Source organism: Carassius auratus, chromosome 29, assembly GCF_003368295.1.
Source record: "Carassius auratus strain Wakin chromosome 29, ASM336829v1, whole genome shotgun sequence".
NCBI classification, from domain to species: domain Eukaryota; kingdom Metazoa; phylum Chordata; class Actinopteri; order Cypriniformes; family Cyprinidae; genus Carassius; species Carassius auratus.
The window spans coordinates 18,255,968-18,278,297 of NC_039271.1; the positions used below are offsets into that span (position 1 = coordinate 18,255,968).

Genomic DNA, 22,330 nt, shown 5'->3' on the forward strand with positions numbered 1-22,330 from the left:
AACAGCATATAAACACAAATGCCATTTTCTTATGCAAATTTCTTGCAAAAAAGTTTTTATTGTAAACATTGTAAACACTACTCAGTGTTTCGGGCTCAGTGGCTCTCAAGTAAACATCTGAACTACTTACATTTTGTTCTTAATGTCACATTAATCTATAACATATAAAAATGTGGAAGAAGTACTTGTATGCTGCTTATGCAGTCTTTATGATGATCAATAGATCATTGTGTTCACATGAGTAAGAGTGACCAGTAAAGAGTTGTGTTCCAAAGAAGAATGAGAGAAATGCAGATTTTTTTAAAAGGAACATGAAATTTATTAAATGATGACAGAATTTTAAATATTTGGGCCAACTAAACATGTTTAGAGCTATTTTAATGTATTACTGTTATTATAAAAATGCATGATCCTGTCTCTTGTGGAAATTCAGTATCTTTCCTTGACTTCTGTGCCTCTCCTTTTCTTTTGGTACTTCTACCGTAACTTTAGGCTTCATTCTGCTGTACTCCTTTCTGCCCCACAAGGAGCTCCATTTCATCATCTACACCAGTAGTTTTCAACCTGTTGGCCGCGGCCCCTTAGTGGGTCGCGGTGGTATTGCAGGTGGGCCAGTTACTATTAAAAGAAATAATAATATTGTTTATATATGTAAAAATATCTGAGTCATAACATCATTTAATATAATTAAATAACAAAAAATAATTTTAAACTGTAACTAAGCTTCCACTATTCAAGTTTGATGATTGGTTTAAGAATAAACTGCCAATTTATCTTAGATATTTTTGCTGCATATACTACAGAACAACAGCAGTTGTGCCAAGCGGTGCCATGCAGCCCTAGTTATTTTCTCTTCATTGCCAGTTCATTCAATAAAGACAGTTAACAATCTAGCTTCTGAGTACCAAGTTATTATCCCAACAATAGCAGGGTCAGTTAATTTTGTTGCAGTGGGCCGCACAAACATATGTGTTGAAAAAGGTTGGGAACCACTGATCTACACCTTCCTTATGTTCAACATTATTGCCGCCTGCGTCTGTTCCTACATGTAAGTTGAACATATTTTGACAGAAAATATAGATTTGAATTTCCCTGCATGAAACCCATTTTACTTCCGTAATGTGATGTATTTCAGAGTTAAACAGAATAGTGAAAAAAAAAACACCATTAAGATGAGATTTTATTTTAAACCTTTGAGAATTTTGATAGGAAGATAAAAAAATTGGGTGTACCTAATTAGAGCTAGACTGAATAAGAGTTTGTTGAAACATGAGAGTAAAAGGAAAGAAATGTAAAAAGAAATGTACCACAGTCCCTTAGTAGCAAGCCATACACAACACTGACAAAACATAACACAGACAAAATACCTATGATTTTTAAATGTACGAGAAAGAAACTATTACAATCCAAAACTCACCTGGAAAGCCTTATCATTGACACAAGATGTCCTGCTAACTGAATATGTAAGAACATTGGAATTTTTTTTTTTTTTTGATTTACAAAAAAGATTAAAGGGGTAATGAACTGCTTTTTTTTATCATTATTATAATGTTGAAATATAATGTTTTTTATAATCTTAAAGGTACTCAGGGCTTGAACTTCATTGTGGAATTTGAAATATTGCACATCATTTTTTTCCCTTTGTGTTCCATGCATCAAATATGATCAAACAGATTTATGTAATATGTAATTTGAAATCTTTCTGTCAGACTGTAAATTCATAAACATTTTTTTTTTTAACAACAAACTCTGCAAACTTTATGAACTAACCTCTAGAAACATATTTTCACCTGTGATCGGTGTAATGTTGGGGTCATATTCAGATGTACTTTTCCACAAAATGGTTTAATGCTTTTATGCATTGACGAATCGAGCCAGTGACTAAATGTCCAACTACACAAAGTTCCCTTAGTTGTGTGTAAACCATCTGTTAACTATAGGACTGTTGTGTTTTTTTTAAATATATACATAAATATGAAATATGTAATTTGAAATTCTTCTGTCAGACTGTAAGTTCATAAACAATTTTCAACAACAAATTCTGTAAACTTTATAAACAAACCTCTAGAAACATATTTTCACCTGTGATCGGTGTAATGTTGGGGTCATATTCAGATGTTCTTTTCCAAAAAATGGTTTAATGATTTTATGCATTGTCGAATCAAGCCAGTGACTAAATGTTCATCTACACACAGTTCCTGTTAGCTGCATGAAAACTGTCTGTTAACTTATATGGCATTTGTGATTTTTTTTTTTTTGTGATTATAAAGACAGAAAAATCCTTGTCTTTATAATCACTGGGGCAGTGCAAGTCTATCAGTATATGAATTCTGTATTTTCATCAAACTCTCATTAAAATCAACTTGACAGGTTATACCCTTTAACAAATCTTTTTTTCACTGTTAGTTATAGCAGCAACAAATGGGACAGACAAAAACTCTGATGTCAAAATGTGTAAATTCAGACTGATAGACTTACTACTTGTTCTATATAATGAGTTTATTTTATTCATTTTATTAAATATATATTTTTAATCATTTTACAGCTAATGTAAAGCATTACAGCATTTGCTTAATTGAAAAATATTTGAAGCTAAATGCTGATTTAATGTATTATTTACTTAATTACCCTTAATATATTTTCATTTTCAAGTAGTTTTCAAATAGAACCTTATTTAACCATTAAACTTCATTTGAACTTCATTCTACTTCAAGCTGCAAATTGAAGCTTGCTGGATGACACCGTCTCAGACTCAGGCAGCCTGAACTGGCTGTTTGTTTTCTTTTCAGCTTTTCTGAGCTGGCAAACATTCAAGAAACCAATATAAATGCAAAAATATTTATTACATTTCCCCTTTAAGTGGTTCTGATGTTACCCATTGTGCACATCCCTATTTAAAACCTGTATTACATTCATCTGTAAAACACAAAATAGACAATTATAGAATACATTAGAGTACATTATCTTGTTCATTTGTATACTTTCATGGTTTATTGCTTAATTCATGAATTTATGTTTTAAAATGTGTAGGATTGGCATGTGACCCTATAAACATTAATGCTATACAACTGTGCATTTATCATATATTATATAATATATTATTAGAACGTGATTATTGCATAAATAGCATTTAAATGTTGAAAATATTTATGAATATATATGTATATATATATATATATATATATATATATATATATATATATATATATATATATATATATATATATGTGTGTAGAAAGGAAGACAGAAAGATAAAATAAATACATTTTAAAAGATAAGAGAGCGAAAGAAATGCCATTGAGGACTTTGGTTTGGTCCATGGATTCAAAACAGTTGCCCAGTGGGGCAGAACTCTGGTAGAGGAAGAGGAGCAGAGAACACTGAAAAGAGACCAAAGCTTCAGTTACAGTCTTATTTATTTATTTTTTTCCATGTGGCTAACACCAATTCTGATACTTTCAAACAATCAGCAGATTAAAGCTGTACTAAATGTGTTACAATTTGCATATTCTCGGTTTTGGTAAAGAAAAGGTGGTTTAAACAGGAAAACAAATATCTTTGTTATATCATGTTAACAGGTATTTTTAGATACAGTTTTACTTTTCTTTTCTCTTCTGTTTTGTTACAGTTTGAAGAATTACCAAAAGTCACAAATGTATACAATTGGCTACATAGTTGTGGTAGGACATTTGATGCTAAATAGAGTATACACAAGTATTTATCTTTATATTTCCCATCACAACTACCCAGAAGGGAAAGCAATGCGGGAGTGACATCAATTAATTATTAAAGACAATGCCTTAAATTTGCAATATTGGTGATTTGTCTGAACGTTTTTCTTTATTTTCGTAGATATGACAAGAAAGAGGATGATGATGAAGAACTCTTGATGATGCAGTCATCAAAACATATTCACACCTGCTAATGGAAGTTAATAAAATGAAGATATTGCTGCTCAAAGACTCTTGACAAAACCCTTTGCTCTTCTTCTCAGGATACCAAAGCTTTGTATTTGACATCTCCCAATTTCCACCTCTCAAAATCAAGATAAACAACATACATGTGCTGCTAGAAAGACACTAAAATAATGTAGTTAGTGAAAGCTTGAACTGAAATTTGGATTAATAATTGAATAAAATATTGCATGAACTGAGACATTGGCAAATGTTTACAGAAGTGGTTAGCTGAATTCTTTTGCTGGTCTGTTTTACTGTGAGGGGAACTGTCCTGAGTTAGGGGATTTGAATGGCATGGTCATTTGCTCCATGCTTCCTTCTGTAAACATTATAACAACACCTCCCAGTGGTTTGTGTCAACAGTATGATTGCATGAATGATGATATAACTGCCGTTCCAGTTTACTTTATTCATATAGCACATTTAAAAGACTGACTAAAGTGCTTCACAAAAGCATCATCATAAGAGTAGTAAGAACACACAAAACAGGCTAAAACAAAGAACCATTATAAATTAAAACACAAATAGAAAATAAAATGGGCAGGAATATTGAGGACCCCCTTGTAAATTAGATGATTCATCTCAAGGGGCTTAAAAATATTTAATATAAAGCCAAATATGCCACTGAAAACATGGGTTTTTAAAAGAGACTTGAAATGGTCAGTCTAGGGGCCATTCGGATGTCCACTTGCAAGTCATTCTTGATGCAAGGGCCAATTTTAGAAAAGGCACGGTCATCTAAAAGATTAAGTCTGGAATGCAGAATTAAAAGAAGGTTCTGGTCAGCAGATCTTAGGATTCTCAAGAAGATGTACTGATGCATCAATTCAGATAGGTAGCCAGGTTATTAATTGTGTAAAGATTTAAAAACAAATAATCAGATTTTAAAATGTAGTCTTTATTGAATAGGCAACAAATGAAGGGCTTTTAAAAGCGGAGTGGTGTGATTCCTTTTCAGTTTTAAAAAAAAATAAATCTAGGGGTAGCATTTTGGACCAGTTGCAGAAGGGCACTTTGAGCTTTAGAAATGCCACAGTATAATGAGTTACAGTAATCGAGATGTGATGTAATAAAAGCATGAACCATCATCTTCAGTCTTAGTGAGGAAATGTTACATTTTTATTCGAGTATACGGAGCTGATGAAAACTGGACCCAATCACAGTGGAAATTTGTTTATCAAATTTTAATGAGTCATCTTAACCCAGAGCACCTGTGAAGACCTAAAAGCCGATAGGGATGCCACTTCAAAATTAAATGTTTAATATTTTCCGAAGGACCTAAAACAATTACTTCAGTTATCCTCATTTAAGGATATATATATAAAAAACAACAACAAAAAATACAAAAAGAAAAGAACAAACAGAGGATTTAACCTCATCGAGATAGGATAAAAGAGCAGTCATGGCCAGTGAATAATTTTTTCCTAAAAAGTAAATAGATTTCAGTATTATCAGCATAACACTCCCAGAGGTATAGCATATATAATGAAAATAGGAAGTGGGCCAAAATAGTGCCTTGCGGAATGTCACAGGGGAGAGAAACGACAGCGGCAAGGAACCAAAACTTCAGAATGGAGAAAAAAACCTTGGGAGAAACCAGGCTCATTTGGGCCTCTGACCAGAGGAAACCTAGCAGTTCAATTTCAGGCTGCAGCAAAGTCAGATTGTGCAGAAGAATCATCTGTTTCCTGTGGTCTTGTCCTGGTGGTCCTCTGAGACAAGGTCTTTACAGGGGATCTGTATCTGGGGCTCTAGTTGTCCTGGTCTCTTTCAGGGCTGTAGAGGTCCTTTCTAGATGCCGATCCACAATCTGGTCTGGATACGGTCCGGATCTGGGTGACTGCAGTGACCCTCTGATCTGGATACACACTGGATCTGGTGGCTACGATGACCTCGGAATAAGAGAAACAGACAAATATTAGCGTAGATGCCATTCTTCTAATGATGTAGCAAGCACATCGGGTGTTATGAGAAGTTCTCCCTGTTCCGGTTTACCTAATTAATGCAGCCTAAAAATCCTTTAAAGGATTTGGAAATTAGACGCATATTAGTGTTTTATGTGTAAGCCAGGTTATGGAGGTGGGTCTTTAATCTAGATTTAAACTGCAAAAGTGTGTCTGCTAGGTTATTCCAGAGTTTAGGCGTCAAATAGGAAAAGGATCTGCTGCCCGCAGTTGATTTTGATATTCTAGGTATTATCAAATTGCTTTTTTTTTTTGTTTTGATAACGCAGCGGACGTGGAGGAATATAATGTGTCAAGAGCTCATTCAAATACTGACGTGCTAAACAATTCAGGCCTTTGAAAAAAAAGTGTGAAACAACTGAAAACATGGCATATTCTAGGTTCTTCAAAGTAGCCACCTTTTGCTTTGATTACTGCTTTGCACACTCTTGGCATTCTCTTGATGAGCTTCAAGAGGTAGTCACCTGAAATGGTCTTCCAACAGTCTTGAAGGAGTTCCCCGAGAGATGCTTAGCACTTGTTGGCCCTTTTGCCTTCTGTCTGCAGTCCAGCTCACCCCTAAACCATCTCGATTGGGTTCAGGTCTGGAGACTGTAGAGGCCAGGTCATCTTACAATTTTCATAGTCATGAAAATAAAGAAAACTTTTTGAATGAGAAGGTGTGTCCAAACTTTTGGTCTGTACTGTATGTTTTTGGTTTAGATGATTTAACAAGTTTATACAATTCTTCCTCATTCTTCCAGAATGAGTGGAACTGTTCCTCAGGGGATCGATAGTGCACTGTCTGATGTGATACTGTAGCTGACGGCTGAATGGTTACAATTTTATCTCTAATAGTATCGATTTTAGAAGTGAAGTAGTTCATAAAGTCATTACTGCTGTGATGTTGGGAAATCTCAACACTTGTTGAGGCTTTATTTTTCATTAATATAGCCACTGTATTAAATAAATACCTGGGATTATGTTTGTTTTCTTCTAAAAAAGAAGAAAATAGGAATCTAGTTTTTAATGCTTTTCTGTAGGATAGGTAACTTTCCCGCCAAGCAATACGAAATACCTCTAGTTTTGTTTTCCTCCAGCTGCGCTCCATTTTTCGGGCTGCTCTCTTTAGGAAGCGAGTATGTTCATTATACCATGGTGTCATACTGGTTTCCTTAACCTTTCTTAAGCATAAAGGAGCAACTGTATTTAAAATGCTATAAAAGAGAGGGTCCGTAGTTTTTGTAACATCATCAAGTTGTTTTGAGGTTTTGGATATGCTAAGGAATTTGGATACATCAGCAAGATAACTTAAAAAGCAGTCTTTTGTGGTAGAAGTGATGGTTCTTCCATACTTGTAACAAGAAGTAGAATTTACAATTTTGGCCATATGAAGTTTGCACGGAACTAAATGATCTGATATAATCACTTGCCTGCATAATTTCAACACCATCGAAATCAATTCCATGTGACAGTATTAAATCTAGAGTATGATTTCGACAATGAGTAGGTCCTGAGATGTGTTGTCTAACGCCAATATAGTTCAGAATGTCTATAAATGCTGATCCCAATGCATCTTTTTCATTATCAACATGGATATTAGAATCACCAACTATTAAACCTTTAACTGCTGCCAGAACTAACTCGGATATATAATATCACCAAACTCTTTAATAAAGTCTTTATGGTGCCCTGAATAGAGTAGCCAGTACAAACATCATAGGGGATTTATCATTAACATTTGTATCTCTGGATAATGTTATATAAAGCACCATTACTTCAAACAAGTTAAGCTTGAAGCCTGCCCTCTGAGAAATCCTAAAAACATTGTTATAAATTGAAGCAACACCTCCCCCTTTGCCTTTTGGATGCAGCTCATGTTTATAACAGTAATCTTGGGGGATGGACTCATTTAAAATAATGTAATCATCAGGTTTTAGCCAGATTTCTGTCAAACAGAGCACATCTTGATCAGTGATCATATTATTTACAAAAAGTGTTTTCGTAGAAAGGGATCTGATATTAAATAAGCCAATCTTTATCAATTGTTTATTCATATTGCGTCTGTTTTTTATTTGTTGAACCTCAATTATATTATTACTCTTACATTGGTTTGGACGTTTTTTGTATTTTCTAGTTCGGGAAACAGGCATCGTCTCTATAGTGTGATATATAGGTGAAAGAGTCTCTATGTGCTGAGAATTAACTTGTCTCTGTGACGTGATGAATCTATGTTATTCTGCGGGCACCACTTAGACATCCAGCCATTGAGTGATGATAATCTGCTATGCATTTCATCACCACAATAAGCAGGAACGGGACAAGAGCATATTACAGTGTCTGACATGTGTCTGTGCATGCAAGCTCACACACCTCTTTCAGGTTATTTTTAGTGATGAAATATTCTTACCTCAGTTGTTTGATGAACTTGTGAAAAACTGGAGCGGAAACCACTTTAGAACTGTGCCAGAGACACCCACCCAGTATTTGAAAGAGCAAATTTCATACTGTTGGCAGCCTTAAAACCAGGTTGAAAGTGCTTAAACATATTATTTACAGCAAGGAAAGATTGAAGTTCGAAAAAAACACAATCTTTCCAAAACCTTGGAGATAAATGGTAAAACATAGATAGGGCGATATTTTGTTTTTATTTGACAGATCGAGTGAAGGCTTCTTGAGGAGAGGTGTGACAGTAGACACTTTCAGATGAGCAAGAACCACCACAGTAAACAGTTATTTCCTGTAGCTCAGTGGTAGAGCACTGCATTAGCAGCACAAAAAGATGTGGGTTCCATTCCCAGGGAACACACATAATAGTAAATAAGAAGTATAGCCTGAAGCACTGTAAGTGTAAAAAGGACACTAGACCTGTTCCAACCGAATCAAAAATTTGCTTTAAAAACCTAGGGTGGATAACATCATATGAAAAAAAAAAGCATGGTTTCAATTTGGAATAGTGTCAGTGTGTAACTGAAGGGAGACCAGTCCTATTTTAACTACTTTTTCCATAAAAAAAAAAAAAAAAGAAGCAAGCAACAGACGTTACTGATTGGGGAATTAAAAACCGAATTGATAACAGAAAACAAGACTGTGTTTTTTGTTATTCCAAACCTGCATGACTTTATTCAGCAGAAGACAAAACAATCAGGTGACCAAACTATTTTGTTTAGCATTGACTTGAATGTACAAAAATTATATTCCATTTTAGAATGAATGTCATACAATTTTGGGATGACATAAATCGAAGTTGTGATATTTGGGTAAGATTATCCCTTTAATCATATGTACAAAAGACTATTCATATTTTTTTTTTTTTTTTACTAGTGCTATATAGGTTCATCTCAACATTTCTGGCTGAAGGCAGAAGAACACCCTGGACAGATGGCCTGTTCATCACATCCTTTTTTTTTCTCAGTACTGCAATCATTATACTTAAGTTCACCATAACATCATACATTAGTTCTACAGGAACTAGTCTTTTTATAGTTCTTAAATACATTGCAACAGTGCTGATGAGTTTCAGTCCCAGCTCATTGTCCTTCCCAAATCATGTGCTTTGTAACTTTCTGGTCTCCTCCAATACACCCCTGAATATATGTATTATTTTTTACACAACCAAGTCCTATTAATATCTAAACCTCTTTCCCCACATTTCTCAGTTTGGATTGGAATTAGATAGAGTAGATTTAGCAAGATCAATCAGATTTGGAAAATATATTAAAAAATAAGGTGACAATAATCAAGGAAAATCACAAGACAAAGACCTGAAACTTTTTTAAACACAACTGAAACAAATTTAAACACAACATGGCTTCAAAGTATAAAATTTATTATTTACAAATTACCACAAGAAAAAAAAAAAAACCCTAGTTGTTCCAGTCTGAACTATTCCTCTATCTAATTATATTTTGGAAATTATTTATAAAATGTACAGTACATTTTTTTGACGTCCCATAATTTAATCTTTTAGAAATAAAAATAAAAAATGTTCTTGACAAGTTTTCTAAAAACATTTTAACCTGAAAAGTACAACATTATGTAATATTTTTTACAGATACAAACAAAACAATCATCAACAAAAGGGTTAAAAATAACCAAAGTTCTAACAGTACCTCAAAAATCACAGAATTAAATAAAATGCATTTAAAACATCTCTCAGTCACAGCATTTATTATGGGCCATGTGTTTATATAAAAACAGTATTCAGCATGTGGTTTACTTTTTTTAAAATCATTTAAATCAGAAGACTATGACTTTGCACATCAGTTAATATTTACAGCATGTTGTCCTGAAGTAGTTTGTATAAGGCACAAGGAGAGAGAAGACAAAGTTAAAATGCATTTTCTAAAAGAAATTAATGTACAGCAACAAACAATAACTAACCCTATAGCTAGCTAACCCTCCCTTCCTGAAAAAAAACTTTTCACCAGAAATAAGACTCCAGTGATAAAGTGTACTCAACAGTAGTACTCAAGCAATCTTTTATTCAATTAAATATCAGTGGTCCTAGGTTCTAAGAAACAGCCTTGCAAATATAAATACACAATCATCAATACCGAAAATATATCAAAGGAAGGTTGACCTTTAAAAATAGAAGTCCTTCAAGATTTTCTAGCAATGGCCGGGACTGATTCAGAGCATAGCTGAGACTTGATGTGCTAAAAAGTGTGTCTGCTGGTACAATGCTGGGTGGACAACCCACATAGCGTACAGCGACTTTGGCAAGTTCAGGCCACAGTAACTTCTTTAGGTTCCAATAATTCAGAGGATCACAACTCTGGTCAAGAATGTCTTCCTCCAAATACTCCAGCACTGCAAGCTCCAATGATTTTGGTCTCTCCTCCTGCTTGATTCTCTGTCTAATGTCATCCATAAGAGCCCAGAGGTTTTCTTTGCTTGAGGCCAAGCTGTTTGATGAAGCTGGAATTTCACTGCATCCATTTGATAGTGGTGGTTTTGTCTCCACAGAGTTAGATGAAGACACCTCAAGCTCTTGTATGAGGTCATGCTTACACTGCTCTGCTTCTTCCTCAGTAAAAAGGGAGGTTTTATACCTTGGGTCCAACATGGTTGCCCATATGTACCTGGGGTCATGAAGTGTAGGGGACATTTTAGCCACCATTGCTTCCTTTAAAGACTTGAGCATATTGTCAATCCCCATGGTCTCATCAAAAAGCATATCTATTTTTCGGTTGAGTATGTGAATGAGTGGAATGACCTGACCTAGTGTTGCTGTGCGATTGCTCATCTCTCTGCAGGCAACCTCAAAAGGCTTAAGAGCATTGCAGACTGACTGCATGACTTCCCACTGGTCACAGCTTATCAGTTCCCTGAAATTGCACTCTATTGACATCTCATCAATGGCTTTCTTTTGTTCTACTAATCGCTCAAGCATAAAATACGAGGTTTTCCACTTAGAAGGAACATCCTGAACCAGCTGGTTTTCAGGTAACAGATAAGCTTTTTGCAGCTCTGCCAACTTCTCCTTTGCTTTAGCAGAACGATGAACTCTCTCACAGATTTTTCGAGCCATACTAAGCAAGTTCTGAACCATCCGTTGATTTTTTATGGCTTCATTAACAATGATGTCTATACTATAAACAAAACACTGCATGGCGGTGTGATCACTGCTTTCTAGAATGCTTCCAATAGTTTGATTATCTGTTACAGTAAATCCAATTTTAAGGCCAGAGGAACCAATCCAGGTGTCCCAAAGATATTCAAGCTGCTTTTGTACGTTCATCACATCGTAGTCACAGTCAATTGAAGAAACACCAAGGAGGGCTGAGCAGTGGAAATCTTGCCCCTGAGGCAGAACTTGAGACTCGAATGTTACCCAGTGGGCTGTAAGAATCAAATACTCCTGAGTTTGGCTGCTCACCCAAACACTTGTCGTGAAATGGATGATTCCACCTTCAGCTTCCTTGAGGTGGGTAAGAACTACTTCTTTCACGCTTCCATACATTTCTGGTATTGCAGTGCTGGTAAAGTAGGATGAAGAAGGGAGAGAATACTGTGGCTGGAGGTATTCCAGTAATCGGTTCAGGCCAACATTCTCCACTACAGTTGATGGCTGAAGATCCAGTGCAAGCATTTCTGCAATGAGTTTGGTTATTTTTTTGGCAGCTGGGTGGCATTCACTGAACTTTTCTGCATTCTCCTCATAAGAAGAAATGTCCATAAGCTCCTGCTTAATTTGAATTTCAGCAGATGACACATCACCTGAGATATTACTATTAATTTCAAGCACATTCCCATGAAATCTCTGCATGTGCCTTAATAAGCAACTAGTGCCTAAATTGGTTGTCTTTTTGCCTCTGCTAATTGTGCGGCTACAGTGCAAACAGACCACCTTTGTTGGGTCTGCAGAGGAAATAGAAAAGTGATTCCATAGCTTTGAAGTCTTTTTGCTGAAAACAGGCAGGGTGTGGTGTTTGTTCTCAGCAGGAGGGCTACCCGTTGCATCTGTCACCATGTCATCCTCTGCAGCAGGAGTACAATGGGGAGACTGAGGTGAGGAAACTGTGTCATTTGTGCTTTTTTGGCTTTTGAGAACATCAGGATGCCGTCTCATCAAATGTCTCATTAAACAGCTTGTGCCAAAGTCCCCTCGTTTACCACGGCTTATGACACAGGGACAATACCGACACAAAGCTTTGAGTTGGTCAACAGGAGAGACAATGAAATGATGCCATACTTCTGATTTCACCCGTTTCATTATTTTCTTGTTTTGTTGAAAAACTGAGCTCTGATCTTGGGATATGTTGTGCTCCTCAGTGTGTTCATCTGGTGAGGATGACCGAGATATATTTTCCCCTTTCAGTTTAAACTTTTCATCATGTGAGGGCTCTTCTCCAGATCGATATGTAGTATCAGTTGCCTCAACCTCAAGAATCATGTGCTCACTGTCATCATTGGGCACATCATCTGATATGTCATCAGAGCGGTTGGATGAACAGAGGAATACCTTTTTGACCTCTGCGGAGTCGTGTGTGCGAGAGAGCAATGTTGGTGGAGTGATGTAAGGGAGAGGAATACTTGAGCCCTGTCCATTTTCTTCAATGACTATGTCTCGATGGGCCCGCCACATGTGGCGAATAAGGCAGCTCGTCCCTAAGTCTTTCCCATTTTTGCCACGACTGAACTCATTCATGCAGTGAATACACACTGCTTTCGAGCTGTCAGCAGGGGACAAATAAAAGTGTTTCCACACTGCAGAGCGCCGTCGGGAACTTGAGCTCTTAGGGGCTGATCCAGGGCATTCACTTCCCAAGTCAGAGGCATCATCATTATGGTTGTTTAAGGAATGTGGGGATGGAACCACACTAGAGTCATTCTTGACGCTTTTTTCAGCTTTTGGTTTGATCTTTTTTAAAGAGTCTTTGGATACTATGTCTGTTGCCTCGGATAGAAAGGAGGACAGTGGAGTATTGTTGTCTGTAGGGGGCTTGATGCTTACAGACAAGTCTCCATTGTTTGGTGATATATTAGGAGGTATTGAAGGTGAATTGTTGGACAAATTACTTAACGAGTCACTGTCTTGCAGAAGAACAGTGGGGTGAGCCCTTCGCACATGCCTCATTAAACAACTAGTACTGAGATCTTTCTCGTTTTTACCCCGGCTGAACTCTTTCATACAGTACATACAGATTGCTTTGGTACTATCACGTGGTGATATGAAAAAATGGTTCCAAGCAGGGGATTTTTTTCTAGGGTTTAGTGGACTTCTTATGGATGATAGAAGGCTTTGTGTGACAGCATCCATTGCAACATCATACAGAGTACTGGAGTACCCACTGAACAAGCTACCATAATCATCGTCATAACCTCTGGTGGCAAAGGGGCCAAAGGCCCCATCAAATGACAACTTTTCATCATCCGGAGCAATTTCACCGGTTTCATTTGGTTCTGCTTTGATACATACACTCGTTTCAATTTCTGAATTATTTATTTCAATGTTCTGGCTCCTATCTGAAATAGTTGGAGATGTTTGAGAGTCATGTTTTTCACAACTTTCTGCTGCTGAATCCCCTGTTGAAAGTTCATCGACGTCAGATCCATCCTCCTCTGTGCCCTCAAATGACAAAGACACCAAAGAGGAATCATTTGCCAATGTCTCAGGGGGACAAGTATGTGGTTCTGCTTCCAGTACCTCTTGAGGAGTAATTCTGTATGATTTAAACACATAACCATCTTTCCCTTCAATTTTTAAACAGGTTCCTTTGGCCTCTATTCTCTTGATATCTTTGGAGCCATTATGCTCATAACTTAAATCCTCAGTGTTCTGTGAGAGGCCGTCCTCCCTGTCCATTATTGCAGAAAGAATTTCTGCAGTGAAAGAAAACTTTCTCTATTCAAAGCAGATTTTTAAGCGTTCAAGTGTCATGGATGTGGCTCTTTCTTCCATCCAAATGTTTACTTTAACATGTTATATCTGAGCCCAGATGCATCAGATATATTGATTTCCATTTAGGGTACTGTAAAATCACGTGTTCATTTGTAGAATCTGAAAAATTAAATGGGGAGATAGAAGAACATTAAAATAATAAAAATACAATTAACAGTAACAATGTATGTGTGATTAAAAATGTTATATACACAATGACAAATAAAAAAGACAAAAATAAACAAAAGGAGCCACTCTCTATAAGTAATTTTTGTTAGACATTATTGTTAGTTATTAGCAATTAAATTAATATTATTATGGTCTATCTGTTTGAATCAATCTGATGATTTAACAATGAAATCACTAACTGACCTGGACTGCAAGTTATCATTACTTTCAGTGATATCCGTCTTGAAAATTAGTTTTGTGTATTCAAGGTTTTTGAAACTCACTGATTGGTTTTGTGGAACTCAAGCCAAGCCCTGCGGTCATGCTCCAAGGTCATCCAAAACAGTTTACAATTTACGGTTAATAATTTTTTTCAAATGTGGTTGATTCAAAATCAAAGGCCACAAATCGTTTTTTTCCATATTTATTTCCGCAAACATTGAAAGTAAGATTAACGTTAATCTAATTACTAGTCTTCTACACTAGATGTCACCCTCTTATGTGCCTTGCGCGATGTTACCAAGGAGCAAGAGGCAAACCTGTCCTGTGATAGTGTTGTGGACAAGAACAAAGCTATTTGCGTATTTTGAAATGCAGAGGTGAAATGCTGTAGTAATACTACAAGTCTGCAGAACAATTTGATGAGACATCACCCAGACGTTACAACACCCCCACAGCAGAGCACACAACCGAAGATTACTACGGAGCGCGGCACGTCACCTGTAGGAGAAAAACAAATACAATCCGTGGCGACAGTTTTGCAATCAGTCCCCTCAGTTTATAAATCATACTCACAAATTCTTAAACTGTTCCCGTACCCATGAATTTTTAATCCGTGCTCATGCGTTGGCATTCCGTTCCCACGGATTTGTAAACTGTACTCACAGATTCATGGAGCAAGCTCCTATGTGTTTACATACTGTTTTATTGAATATTATTCGAAATCGAAATCGATACATCTGAATCGATACTCAGCCCTACATGTTTAGTCAATGCAAAGATGCAAATGGACATCCTGTGGTGCGTTTCGCATGAATGAGGCCGTTCATCTCCAAAATCAACAAAACAGTTTTAAGTAAGTGATGTCTTTACAAATAAACGGCATATGAGTTTAAAACAACTACATTCTCACCTGAAATACTTTAAAAACTACATTTCATGACACGATAACATTCATATTTTGAAAATTATCTGAATAAATGGTGGTTGAAATCACAGTGCTGCTTGAACTCAACCCTCCCATGACACAAATTCGAGTCTGCGAATAAGCTCAAAATGTTCAAGCGTCCAACTACGTACGTTATTTTTTTATTTCGTAGTGTCCGGAGTAAGATATTGTACAAAAGATGTTAACATTTAGTCCACAAGACAAAAAAATGCTGAAATTATTAAAATAACCCTATTCAAAAGTTTGGGAACCCTTGGTTCTTAACCCCTTACTAGTAACCCCCCTTTTTTGGCATGGAGACCGAAATTACATACCCAAAATAAAAAGGTTTCTGCTCATGATTCTTTCTGACAAGATACATAATCAACCTTTGTTCACAAAGCTGACACTTTAAAGTTTACTGTTCAGGAATCAGAATCACTCAGACTTTTATGATAATAGAGATATATAAGCTCAAACATAAAAACAAAAATACAAACATTAAAAACATATGTTTTAAATGTATTTTAAAAAATGTTGATGTAGGAAATGAGTTTGAAAACACAGTGTAGCTAAGGCCACAAGTCTTCCAAGACTTCATAAAAAATATCATAATCGAATCTGTAAAACTGTGAATTTTATGAAATATTTTCTAAGGCCATGTCATGTGTGTTTTTAGAGAAGGTTAATCAGATTGATTTATGGCCCTTGTCATCTCTATAAGATCTCACATGTAAACATTCCTGTGCTCTTTGTGTATGTTTCACTGTTGAAAGCTGCCCGAATCATGATTGTATTGTTCTCACCAAACGGTTCTTTCACACCTCCGCCAAGTATGACACATTATCCGCATTATTCTTTTATCATTATTCTTTTGTTTTTATTCCACCTTTATTAGCCTTGATTGTGTTTTTTCAGGCTTTACAAAGACACAAAGCAGCGATCTCACTTCAGTCTCTCTTTGCATTTAGCCCTTATTTATCAAAATTCTTACTATAAAAATACAACAAAACATTTTCTTACGACCTTACGTGAATTATTGAGACAAAAATGCATTATGAAGAAGAAAAGCACCTGCTATTAGTAGCATTGGTGCTAACGTTAGCATCAAGCTACATCTGACAATTTATGAAATTATTAGTACACTTTTACTCAAAACTCACTTTAAACCCCGATCGAGTGTTTATAATAACTTCCTTTAGCGATCAGGGGTGGAATTTGGTCGTTTACTGTTGTAAAAATATGTTATTTGTAGCCTTTTTCATGGCTGCACAAGTTAGCATTTCCGATGTACATTTTCGATTTTTTTTATAAAAACGCCCCAGATCTCAAGAAATTCTCATACCAAGCTTTACTATCGTAATCGCGGGTTTATTATTCGGATATTTTGTGTGTACAGAGGTGTTTCAGTGTTGTTTTGGCCAGATAACTACCAGGAAGTGTGCAGGAAGCATGTGACACGATGGGGCGGTGTCCAGATATGAAACTCTAAGATTGACGTTTGAAAGACCCAATCAGAGTCTGAGTCACACACCGCACGAGCTGTGACTACTGCACGCACACACAGATCGCTGGGAGAGGCTGTTTATCATCTGATCGCGTAAATCCGTGGAAAATGAATAGAAATGACGATTCTGTCTGAAGAAATATGAAGTAAACATCATTAAATATATCCATATATCTCCGCAGATATGCATCTTTGGTCTAAAAATCCTTATTGACGCTGTTCAGTGAGTCTTTGTGAACACAAATAAACCGCTGCTGACATGACTGAATATGAGTGAGTTGTGAATTTCTATTCAAAATGTGGCATAATACGGATTTATTATTTTGCACTCCTGACATAAATCACTAAATATCTGTCACTGCAACAATGTTTTATCAAAATATTGGTCAAATATTGAAGCTAGAGTCTTTAAACTTTCCATTGATGCATAGTTTGTCCAGATGAAGTAAGACAGTGATGTTTAATGTGCTGTGAAAGTGAAACAATAATAAACTGGGGCCGTCAGCGATGTTTGCACGTAAAGGGGTTAATACTGTTACTTGGATGATCCATGACTGTTTTTCTATTTTGCGATGGTTGTGCATGAGTCCCTTGTTTGTTCTGAACAGTTAAACAGAGAACTGTTCTTCATAAAAATCTTTAAGGCCCTGCAGATTCTTCAGTTTTCCAGCATCTTTGCATATTTTAACCCTTTCCAGCAGTGACTTTATGATTTTGCGATAGATCTTTTCACACTGAGGACAATTGAGGCATTCAAACACAACTATTAAATAAAAAAAGGGTTCAAACGTACACTGATGCTCCAGAAGGAAACAAGATGCATTAAGAGTTGGGGGTGAAAACTTTTAAACATGATGATGTCAACATTTTTCTTATTTTGTTGAAATATAATTATTTTCCATTTAGTTCTGCCCTTTGTAACAGAAGATACTTGTATGTTTCCCTGAACACAAATGATCTTCAAATTCCAAAAAGTTTTCTCTTAACAAGCTTAAAAGCTCTTAACTCTTTCCCCACCAAACACGGAATTTTCCAGGTATTCGTGTTTTAGGTGGTATATGGTAAGGAAGACTTTTGCGCATGCTCTGAAAGAGTAGGTAACTTTTTGATTAAAGAAACCGTCTGCAATAGTCTCAAACATGAATGGAGTATGTTAGCGAGAATGTAGGTCAAAATATCTGATGGACAAAATGAAGAGGTACTGATCAAGTACCGGAGGTGTTGATGGACTCAGAGTAATGGCCTATTTTTTTATCTTTTTGTGCACATTTTCCACATTGTAATATATATTTACAGGTGAAACTCGAAAAATTAGAATATCGTGCAAAAGTTTATTTCAGTAATTCAACTTAAAAGTTGTAACTAATATATTATACTGACTCATTTCAAGACATTTCAAGCCTTTATCTGATATAATGTTTTTGATTAAGGCTTACAGCTTATGTAAACTCCAAATTCTAAATTAGAATATTGTAAAAAGTTTTTCATAAGCTGTAAGCCATAATCAAAGTTATAACAAATAAAGACGTGAAATATCTCACTTTGTGTGTGCATGTGAACCTAATGAATCTGAGTGGCATGAAATTAACTGGCAGCCAAAAAAATTCCCTTCACTGAGAATCCTGTGCCTATCGGTGATGCTGCTGCTCTTGAGTCAGAACACCCTGTAAACTTTGCAGAGTTGTTCATTTCTGATGTACTGATTCAGAACATAGTTGATCAGACCAACCTGTATGCAGATCAATATATTCAGGCTATGGATGACACTTCAAAGCATGCTAGTTGCCAGGCATGGAAGCCTGTCACAGTTTCAGAAATGAAAACTTTCATGGGCCTCCTTTTTCTCACTGGTATCATTTATAAGCCTGAACTTGAAATGTACTGGTGTACAGATGACATGTTAGCTACCCCCTACTTCAACAAGGTCATGCCTCGCAACAGGTTTGAAATCATATGGAGATTTCTTCACTTCAGTGATAATACAACAAGGCCAGACAATTGTTCTGACAGGCTGTACAAAATCTGCCCTGTCTTGGATCACCTTATGTCCAAATTCTGCGAAATGTTTCAGTCCAAGTCAAACATTTGCATTTATAAGAGGATGTTTCTGTGGCGTGTGCGCCTAGCTTTCAGGGTGTACAATTCCCAGAAACCCATCAAATATGGAGTAAAATCCTACATCTTGTGCGATTCTGATAACAGACTACTGTTTTAACATGATGCAATATTGTGGGGAAAGCGCTACCCTTGGAGACACTGTTGTCTCTCTTCTTGATCGCCTAGCAGGTCATGGCTACAAATTGTTTATGGACAACCTACACAACTCTGTACAACTGTGTGAGCGCATACTTGATGTGAAAACCCATGTATGTGGTACAATTAGAAAAAACAGAGGTGAACCGCCGGTCATTCGAGATGTCAGAAATGCTGACCTTAGGATTGGGGAAATAATCATGCATCACAATGAAAATGTGATGGTCTTGGCATGGAGAGACAAACAAACAGTGAAAATGGTTACAACATTCCATCAGAACAACATGGAACGTGTTGAGGTATGGCAGAGAGGCCACCAAGAAAAAGTTGCAAAGCAAAAACCAACATGCATTTTGGAATACAATCATGAATTGAATGGTGTTGACAAACTAGACCAAAACATTGTGTACTACCCATTTATCAGGAAGTCACACAAGTGGACAAAGAAATTTGTCTTGTACCTGTTTCAGATCAGTTTGTTCAATGCTTTTGTCATTTACAAAGCGAAAAACCCACAGGGTAATTGTAACACTCTTCTCTCATTCATCCAGAGTGTTATAAAATCATGGACCAGCCAAGAGTATGCTAGTGGTGGGGAGAAAAGTGCTACTGAAAACACTCCAAGAGCATCATACAACACTGACCCAAAAAACTGGATGAATGGCAGTTTTGCTGTTCATGAACTTGTTCCAATCCTGCCCACTCCCAAAAAGCAACACCCAACCAGAGGATGCAGAGTTTGTGTAAGTAAGGAGACCTCATTCTACTGCAAAAGTTGTGGCGTCCTCATACATCCTGGGAAATGTTACTTTGCTTACCACTCAAAAGCAAATTACATTGCCTAAATTTAATATATTTTAGATTTATGTTTAATTGTAATAAGGTTTTATATTTGATGAAAACGTAGGGCTGTGCAAAAAATTGAATGCGATTTTCATGCGCATCTCATCAGTAAAGACGCTCCTGTAATATCTCCAGCATGTGCGTTCAGATCAGGGTTGCCATGTTTTCACAACAAATCCTGCCCAGTTGCTTCTCAAAACTAGTCCAAAACAAGCCCAATCGTGCTTCCATAAGGTTCCCCGATAAAAAGTTGCTTCCTGGGGTTAAAATATACGTTTCTTTTAGCAGGGTTGCCTTAGTTAAATTCGCATTTTAGGGGCTAAATGTCATGTTATTTGGATTGGGGTTGCTTTGACTCGCGGACATGAAAAACAACCACAGACTTGGCAACACCGGTTGGCATTTACTACACCGAGCCGTAATTCACTGACAATCTCCACAACATCGATGTTAAAATCGCAGGCGATTCTTTGTCGATTTTGAAAGCGATTTTGTGTTAGTTGTCGGTGACTACGGCTCTTTGTGGTAAATGTCGCTCCACCTGAACCAGTGTTGCCAAGTCTACGCTCTGCGATTGTTTTTCATGTCCGCGGTTTGAAGCAACCCCAATACCAATAACGTGATAGGGTTACCCTTCCAAAAATGTATATTTTAACCCCGGGAAGCAATTTTTATCGGGGAAACTCCCGGAAACGCGATTGGGCTAGTTTTGGACTAATTTTAAGAAGCAACTGGGCAGGATTTGTTGTGAAAACCTGGCAACCCTGATCTGAGCGCACATGCTGGAGATATTACAGGAGCGTCTTTACTGATGAGATGTAAATGAAAATTGCATTCAATTTTTTGCACAGCCCTATGAAAAGGCTTGAAAATGCACTTTTTTTTAATAAAAATGCATTTTTCTCAGTTTTTTGTCCAGAATGTTGTGTTTTTGACAAAACCTATCTATGTTCAGGTGGCAATAAAAAAAGAAAAAATGAAGATAAAATAATTTTTTTTTTTTTGTTTAAAAGCAGAGGCTCAGATCTTTATTTTAATATGCAACGTTCATATATTCATACAAGAAAATATTCTGTGGGCCATTAAAGTTTAGGGAAAATCGTCAAAAACCCTGGCAGTGGCTGGCAACTTAAAAAAAAAAAAATGCTGGCAGGGAAAGAGTTAATGCATCTTTAATGCATGGAATGGCATGAAAGCAGGTGAATAATGACAGAACTTTCATTTTGGGTGAATCATCCTTTTAAAAACAAACACTGATGTTAAAACTGAGTGGTGTCAAAATAAAAAAAATACATATAAAAAAAAAACTTAGGAAAGAAAGCAACTAAACAAGTATGACACATTGAACAATGACTAAATGTAAACATCTTTTTTGTACAATATCTTACTCAGGACAGTACTTAATAATAAAACAACATCCATTTAGTATGATCTCTCTTATTTTGTTAAAATTATTCACATTTTCAAAGATTCTGCAAGGGGTTTGGTAAAAATGTATGTGCATTTTGAAATCAACTTGTACTATGAAATTAATCTTCTATTTTAATGAATTATAGACCGCAATAAACAACATGTAAACTAGAGCTGCAAGATTCTGGATAAATTGAGAATCATATTTAATACACACACACACACACATACAGATATATACACATACATGCATATTTGTCTGTAAGTCTACGAGCTGAGATGAGGAAATTATTCCCCGCGAGTAAAGTAACGTAAGGGGTGCTGAACCATCATTCCACACTTTAACATGGCGAGCGGCGAAGTAAGGCAGTACGAGGAAGCACCGGCGTCTTTCAAATCTACAAATCTATGGTGTGGAGACTTTTCCGAGCCGTTGAGTATAATGCAGTAAAATAAAGGAGTATTGCAATAAATTGTTTTTATTTTTTTCTTCTTAACCTCTTACTGTTCCTATTGCCTAAGCATAGAATAACAACAACAACAAAAAAACACTTGTGTCAAGCCATCAGAACCGAACCGAAAACCGTGGTAAAAAAAACGAGGTATGTATTGAACCGTGGGCTAACTGTATTGTTGCATCCCTAATATATATATATATATATATATATATATATATATATATATATATATATATAGAGAGAGAGAGAGAGAGAGAGA

The 22,330-nt window shown here is 36.3% G+C and overlaps 1 protein-coding gene and 1 pseudogene across 1 annotated transcript in view; one reads left to right on the forward strand and one right to left on the reverse strand.

Annotated features, from left to right (window-relative positions):
- The first annotated feature begins 488 nt into the window (after window positions 1–488).
- On the forward strand, window positions 489–5,712 carry LOC113048631 (dol-P-Man:Man(7)GlcNAc(2)-PP-Dol alpha-1,6-mannosyltransferase-like; annotated as a pseudogene).
- A 3,475-nt stretch (window positions 5,713–9,187) lies between these two features.
- Window positions 9,188–22,330, reverse strand: part of LOC113048267 (zinc finger BED domain-containing protein 4-like) — a 14,571-nt gene continuing 1,428 nt past the window's right edge. The window contains exon 2 of the mRNA XM_026209976.1: window positions 9,188–14,405. Within this exon, the coding sequence (XP_026065761.1) occupies window positions 10,449–14,210 (3,762 nt within the window). The 5' untranslated portion in view covers window positions 14,211–14,405 and the 3' untranslated portion in view covers window positions 9,188–10,448. The remainder of the gene's footprint in view (window positions 14,406–22,330) is intronic.